Here is a 7,313-nt window from a genome sequence, read left to right on the forward strand (position 1 = left end):
CCCTAGGCTCCCACCTCCAATCCCAATAAATGCAGAACCCCAGGCCCATTCTCTCTCTTTTTCTCCCTCTCTCCCTGTGAGTATATTGAGTGGCCCCAGGAGTGCTGTGTAATTTCCAGGTCCTGTGAGTAATAAACCTTCATTTTCTTCTTCTTTTTTAAGATTTTATTTGTTTATTTCTAGAGAGAGGGGAAGAGAGGGAGAATGAGAGTGTGAGAAACATTGATATGCAAGAGAAACATGGATTGGTTGTCTCCTTTCATGCCCCTAACCAGGGAACCTGGCCCACAACCCAGGTATGGGCCCTGACCGGGAATTAACTAGCAACCTTAACACACTGAGCCACACCAGTCAGGGCCCTTTATTTTTTTCAAAGTTTCTTGATGGTTATTGCTCAAGGACATCTTGCAATCATAATAAAAACCACAAGGACTGGTCCAGCCACAATATTGGTTATTGATAGGCTGAGATCAGTTCAAAACATACAAGGCTATGTCCTTGGAACAGTTCCCACTGTATGCCGGTAGGCAGAGCATACATTTCAAGAATAGGGGATGAGATGAGGAGCATTTAATTGTGTCCAGCTCTAGGTTTAGTTGTCAGTCACATACTCTTGATTACCCCCTCCAGTCACAATCTAATCGAGATCTATATATTGGTGTCCACAGCTGGGCACTGGGAATAAGGGAGGCAACTTCCCTGCCTTCATTTGGTCACTATGCAGTGGGGAAAGCAGTGAACAGAGAGAAACTGGGGAAGAAGGGCTACAGAATAAAGAGGACTGGTTCATCCAGGGCCAAGGGCACAGGCTAGAAGTATGTGGTACAATGACAGGTAAGAGGAGAGTTGGCCAGCAGGGCATGAGACAGGCATGGGGTTCCTCAGAGGAAAGTGGCCCACTTCTTATCCTGTAGCTGGTGATCCTTCTCTGCCCATCCCCTAGCAGACAGGGGAGAAGCCAGGGTTGGGTCTGGGTATTTTCTGCATTCCAGCTGTCAGTCTCCCTGGGTTAAGTGGGTATCAGGGCATAATCAGAGGGTAGATAATCCTGAGGGATACCCATCAGTTCCAGCCCTCCCTATCAACACCCAGTCCAAGGAAAAGCAATGAAACCACTGAACAAATGGAGCTTCAAGGCCAGTACCTGACATCATGTCAACTCAACTGTTCCCAGGTACCCCCACACAGAAGTCCTGGAACCCCCTCTGCTGGCACAAGAACCCAGAAATACCCTGTCCCCTACAGCATACATACCTCAGGGCCCCTCTTTTAGGACCTAGGTGAGCAGAAGAAGCTAAAAGTCATCTTCCTGACAAGAGAAGTATCAGAGAATCTGCTCATCCCTCTCCCCCACAACCACCTTAATCTCTGAGTTGGCCCTGGGGCCTCTAGGTATCCTGCATTGCACTGGGTGTGGCAGGGCTAGCCGTCTCCTTAAGAGCAAATGAGAAAGAGCTGTGGAAGTCTTACAGCGTCTGACCAGTTCCATCTGGTCTGGAGGTATTGTTGCCCTGGGCGAGACTGCTGGGTTTAAAGAGCTGGAACCTACTGAGCTGAATACAGCCCCAGCAGCTTCCTCAGACCTGCTCTGTGCACACTGCTCTCAGGTGAGTTCAGAACTGGCTCTCGGTGAGCAGGTGACTGCTAAGACTTCGAGCTGGTGGGTGGAGGGGTAGGGGTGGAGGGGTAGGGGTGGAGGGGTAGGGGTGGCGGGGTGGCTCAGAGTACCAGCCTGAGGGAAGGGGTGGTCATGCCTGGGTATTCTTGGTGCATGTTTGGGAGTTTGAGGATTGGAAGGTGTCTATTCTGTGACCACTGTCATATGGATGGTGAGGGTGGGGGGAGGGGGAGTCGGAGGAAACAGAAGTTAGCCTTTGGCTAAGGAATATGTAAAATGAGTTGCAACCATCATGATCCAGGAATTGCGTGGTCATGAAAATAGTAGAGAGGCAGACTAGTCTCTGCTCAAGGACAAATCTCTGCCTTCAGAAGCAGCATATTAACAGGCCCTCCCTTTGATGGCATTAGGACCTCCGTATTTATATATTTATTATTGTAATATATTTTAGTACTTACTGTGCTAGGCACTGTTCTTAGACTGAACGTATTAACTTATTTAATTCAGTCATTACCTTATGAGGTTGTTATTACAATTATCTTCATTTACGGGACACAGAAGCACAGAGAGTTTAACCTGATGATTCACACAGCTATTAAAATTGGCTGAGAGTGGATCAGACTTCCCTCCAGCTGGTCCCAGAAGATAATAATGGCTTCAATATGGAATACTGACAATCCCTATGCCTTTCTGCAGCTAACAATATGATTGTGCAGAAAGTTGGGAGGGGTCTTATCTCCAGCTACAGCCACCCCAGAAACTAGCTTGTACCCTAAGGAGAAAGTAGGAGGGAGCAATACCCCAACAGCCAAGCAGTTTCCTGCCGATAGCAGTGTGTACCCTGAGAGTGGAATTGGGGGCTGCCTGGAGCAGGCTCAATAGCGAGGCTAGGTTGGGAGGTTCTGTCTGCCTCTCGTAGTCCTCCCACTTCCCTGCTAAGCCGCTGGCTCCTCTACTCAGCTCAGGCTTGGGTGCTCCCTTTAAGGAATCTCTCTTGGAATGCAGCCTGATAATGTCCCAGGCCCAGGACTTTGGAAACAATAGTCCAAGGCCTGACAACAGTGCTCTTTGTGTGGGGTTAGGAAGGCAGGCACCAAAGCCTGAGTAAGTACACCTGAAACTAACACAAAATAATACTGAATGTAAACTGTAATTGAAAAAATGTTTCTAAATTAAAAAAACTTTTTTAAAAAAGCCTGAGTTAGATCACCAACCTTGTTCACCTGACCTTAGGACAAGCACCTGACTTTAGATTTTTAACAAAGCCTTATATACACTTACTATATATACTAAGGAACTGTTCTAAGCACTTAACTAGTATTAATCAACCCATATAACTCCACAAAACACTACTATTTTCATCTCTAAATGAGGAAAGAGAAGTTAGTGACTTCCCCAAGACTGCCTAATAAGCAACATCCTTGGGATTGGTGTCCTTGCTCTCCTATCGGTGGGGGCCATCTGACCCCAGTCTGACCCCCACCCCTACAGGCCTGCCCTGCAGCTGTGACATGGAGAGAGTGACCTGGGGCCTTCTCTTTGCACTGGCAGGTGAGTCCTCCTAGAGGTGACCCTGATGCTACTCACATGCCCACTAAGGCAGTGAAGATCAGGGCAGCATCTCTCAAAGGGAGCCTGATGTCAAATAAATGTGTTTTCATTTATGCTGTTGATTTAAAGAGAAATGATAGTATAGGTAAGAACTATAACTGTCATTTGGCATGAAAAGAAAGGCATTTCCCATTTCTTTAGGACATAGAGGGTAAGTCAGCTTCTGTGTAGGAAGTTTGTCAGAAGCAGGTAAAGAGATACAAACACACTATCCCATTTTGAGTGTAAGAAAGAATAGCAGAGTCCTGACTGGTGTGGGTCAGTGGATTGGGCATTGTCCCACAAACCAAAAGGTTGTGGGTTGGATTCTCCATCAGGACACATGCCTGGGTTGCAGGCCAGGTCCCTGGTTAGGGGAATGGGAGAGGCAACTGATAAATGTTTCTCTCGCATATCAATGTTTCTCTCCCTCTTTCTCCCCACCTTCTCCTCTTTCTAAAAGTAAATAAAATCTTTAAAAACAGCAGGAAGCCTGTGAAATGGCAGCAAGGGCTGTGAGGGGCCAAAGGCTAAGTGATGGGAGACAGAATCTCAGCAGCATTGTTTGGGGCTGGGCAAGGTATGAGAAGGGAACTGGCCCCATGGTGCCTTCCAATGAGGTTGGTTGTCTTTGCCCTTTGGGCTGAGGTCTATCTGCTGATTCATGTTGACACTAAAGTCATGAATTATCACCCAATCCCTCTGCTTCCTCCATCCAGGCATGCCTGCCTTTGAAGCCAATGATCTGGTTGGTGAGTGAGGCCCCATACAAACTGCTTCTGCTGTCCACATTTTTCCCTTTAAGACCCTATATCCTGCCTCCTAGTTCTGGTCCTTATTTATTTCTTTTTATTTCCTGCAGATAAATATAGCCCCTTCTATTACGGTAAGACCCTATATCCCTCATCCCCCTTCCCTTGCTTGTCCTGGACCTTTTTGTTAAAAGTTGGTGAGGGGTAATGTAGAGCCCAGTGTAGGCATAGTGAGACTTAAAAGGATGAGGGAGGAGGAGCAGGATGGGGCTGGGACTGGAAATTAAAAAGCCAGTATGGCCAACACAAAAAATACAAAAGGCCAACATGCAACCTAGTCTTTGAAAGAACCGCCTTCCAGCAAGGAAGGAAGGTACCCATCATATTTAGGAAGACTTCTGGGACAAGGGGTAGAGGCAATGGGCTGCTGGGTTCCCAGGTATCTCACACAAGCATTCTTCTGCCCCTCACTCTTGTATGCTTTCCCCAACACCCAGTTCCTTCCTGTCTGCTGTAGCCCCCCAAGCAGGCCTGCACTGTCCTTGACTTGCCTCCTACTCAGTCAAATGTCACCTTTCAGAAAAGCCTTCCTTCATCATCCTTTAAAACTCCTTCTTTTTCTGTGCTCTTCTGCTTATTTTCTTCTTCCTAGTGCTTGCTCCTACCAGATATTGTACTGTGTATCTATTGGTCTGTTTTCCTCTTTTTGCCTGGAATGTGAGCACAACTGCACAAGCAGGTGCTCATAAATATCTTTTGAATGAGTGTTGGGGTGAGCCAAACTGAAACATGTTCACTCTCTACTTTCCTAGACTGGGAAGGCCTGCAGCTGGGTGGGACAATCTGCGCAGGGCTCTTGTGCATCGTTGGATTCTTGTTCATCCTAAGTGAGCTGTGGAGCTGGCGGGATGGGGAGGGAGGATGTGTGAGAAGATGGGTGGCCCAGGGTCCCCAGTCTCTATGCATTGATGTCTCTTCCTCTCACAGGTGGCAAATGTAAATGCAAGAACAATCAGAAGCAAAGGTGAGATAGGGCCCCTTTGTGTGCATTTCAAACTGAGCCTACCACTTTGGAGTAAAGTCCTACAACTTGAAGAAAAAGGACAGTTTCTTGGCTACTCCCTGGGCTTGCAATGGGATCATTCACAGATAATCAACCCTGAAGGGGCCCCAAATTAGGAAAAGCTCTAGTTCTGGTGTTGTTTAAAATGACTGGAAGAATAGCAAGAGGGCAGCTAGGGGTCTTCTGGGAAGGAGGCACCAGGAGTCTTGGTGAAGGTCATAAGGTCCAAAGATACTAATCCAATGTGTTCCTTTCTTAGCCCCTTACCTGAGTAAGCTGTTCCATTCATCACTTCAGGTGAGAAAAGCTTTGAGAAGCCTCCAGGCACTCAGGTTGGCCATATAATTTGAGAGTTCAAAATAATATACTGTGTGTAAGGTGGGACTGTCCCCAGCCAGCCTAGGCTTGGGTTTGCACAAGGCTGAGGTGGGTGTCTGTGTAGTGACCATCTTTATGAGGACATGACTCCCATTCTTTTCACAGGCTCTGCCAGTACCTGCTGAGCTCAGGACCAGCTTTGTGGCACTCCCAGTGCCAGCTCCCATGCTGTTCCCTCCCTACTTGGAGGCCTTTCTATGGGTTGACCCTTAGTCTCCCTTCTGATCAGGAAGCTGCCCAAAGCTTATTTCTAAATTAAACTGGTTTCGCTTCTCCCATGGTCTTGTCAACTTTTGTGGGATTGAGCAGGCTGGACAGGAACTCTTGACATCTTGCTCAAGAAACTCAGGACCTCAGCAACTAAGGTGCTGGGAGTGGGGCATAGATTGCTAATGCTTTCTGTGACTGGCCACATCTGTCCTAAAACCCACTCCCAGCATGTCCCCCGCTTTGAGAACCCCCTGATAATTGATCTCCCACCCCCTTGCCTTATGCATGCACCATTTGAGACACTTCAATATTATACAAAAGGACCTTAAAATTTCCACATCTTGCCTAGAAACCCTAGAAGTCCCAATGAGCCAGGAACCTATGACATCCTATAACCCAGAATGATCCTCAGTGGCTTTCCCTCCACTAAGACACCACCACACTCAGTGAATGCTCTCTCTTGCTCACACAGCACAGGAAAAGCAACATTTCCTTCATTGAACCACCCCAGTAAAACCCTATATAATGCTCAGACCAATCCATGAACCCTCCCCTCACCCTAAGTAATATTCCAAGACCCCACTTTGAGCTACATCTCAAGAGAGTCCCATTTAGGACAACAACAACAAAAAAACAGCCCTGCAAATCTAGGTCCCTCATTGTTGTTACTAAACTCAAGGGAGGGTCAACACTTGGGGTGCTCTATTTAAGAATGACAGGTGAGCACTGGCTGGGTGGTTAAGTTGGGTTGGAGCATCACCCCATCACCAAAAGGTTATGGGTTCCATCCCTGGGTCAGGGGACATGCCTGGGTTACAAGTTTGATCCCCAGTTGGGGCACATATGGGAGGTAACCTACTGATGTTTCTCTTTCTCTGTCTCCCTCTCTCTAAAAAAAAAAAAATATATATATATATATATATATTTTTTTTAAATCCTCATATATACACACACACACGAATGAATGAATACACACACTCACACACACACACCTGGGTGAGGATTTAAAAAAAAAAGAATGACTTGTGGTTTTATTTACTTTCAGCAAGTAAAGGTGACCAGGGATTCACATCCAAAGCTTTGTCTCTAAAGGGAGGCTTAGCCATTGCTTATATTTACTATTTGATCACACACACTGATTTCTTTGCAGTTGACTATGCTTAACTAATTTTCTGTCAAGCTCATCCTGTTTACAGCTGCCTCAGCCAAGTATTTTAGTGTTTAGCAAGAATGGCATTTAGTAAGAACCACCTAGACCTTTAGACCCTTGTCCTATCTAACAGTATGTCCAAAATCCACTTCTGGAATATGTCACCTGAAAGATCCCTGCTTGCATGGGGTAGAGGTGGGGAAGGGTACCTCTTCCACCTCAGCAGCCTGTCCATCCTGTAGCCTCATCCCTCTTGCCAACCTCCGTAGCCAAGGGTGTAAGGTGCACTCAGCCCAGCCCCTGCCCACAGCTGAGACCCTGGGGCAGGGACAGGTTGGGGCAGCAGAGGTCTGCCCTGTCCCTGCCAAGCAGTAGCTTACAGTTCGGGTCTGGGTTGATAGGGTAGCCCCTTTTGGTGTTGCTTCAAGCCAGTTCTCCAATGGTGTGCTGCTCCAAACTCTACTCCATTTCTGAGTGGTGCCAGATCCCGTAACTTATGGGCTGGAGTCAGGAAGCCAGTGCAAGGGAGTCTGAAGGCTGAGGACCCTGCCT

At 47.2% G+C, this 7,313-nt stretch overlaps 1 protein-coding gene across 2 annotated transcripts; it reads left to right on the forward strand.

The window, feature by feature from the left end:
* The first annotated feature begins 1,342 nt into the window (after positions 1 to 1,342).
* FXYD4 (FXYD domain containing ion transport regulator 4) lies at positions 1,343 to 5,675 on the forward strand. 2 transcript variants are annotated; one of them, XM_028511135.2, is made up of 8 exons: positions 1,357 to 1,607; positions 3,110 to 3,169; positions 3,928 to 3,960; positions 4,071 to 4,094; positions 4,773 to 4,847; positions 4,948 to 4,984; positions 5,283 to 5,320; positions 5,507 to 5,675. In XM_028511135.2, exons 2-7 carry the CDS (start codon positions 3,130 to 3,132, stop codon positions 5,296 to 5,298), a joined length of 225 nt encoding a protein of 74 aa, XP_028366936.1. In that variant the 5' UTR covers positions 1,357 to 1,607; positions 3,110 to 3,129; the 3' UTR covers positions 5,299 to 5,320; positions 5,507 to 5,675. The 2 variants fall into 2 exon arrangements, with proteins under 2 accessions (XP_035882565.1, XP_028366936.1); XM_036026672.1 differs by lacking the exon at positions 5,283 to 5,320 and having other exon boundaries at positions 1,343 to 1,607.
* Positions 5,676 to 7,313: the final 1,638 nt, after the last annotated feature.

This window comes from Phyllostomus discolor, chromosome 5, assembly GCF_004126475.2.
Source record: "Phyllostomus discolor isolate MPI-MPIP mPhyDis1 chromosome 5, mPhyDis1.pri.v3, whole genome shotgun sequence".
Lineage (NCBI taxonomy): Eukaryota > Metazoa > Chordata > Mammalia > Chiroptera > Phyllostomidae > Phyllostomus > Phyllostomus discolor.

Bases quoted from the DNA above. Each gene is read 5' to 3' on its own strand.
- FXYD4 (XM_036026672.1), top strand. From the start codon at position 3,130: ATGGAGAGAGTGACCTGGGGCCTTCTCTTTGCACTGGCAG. The intron at 3,961-4,070 runs GTGAGTGAGGCC...TATTTCCTGCAG, and splicing joins TGAAGCCAATGATCTGGTTG to ATAAATATAGCCCCTTCTAT. The intron at 4,848-4,947 runs GTGAGCTGTGGA...TTCCTCTCACAG, and splicing joins TGGATTCTTGTTCATCCTAA to GTGGCAAATGTAAATGCAAG.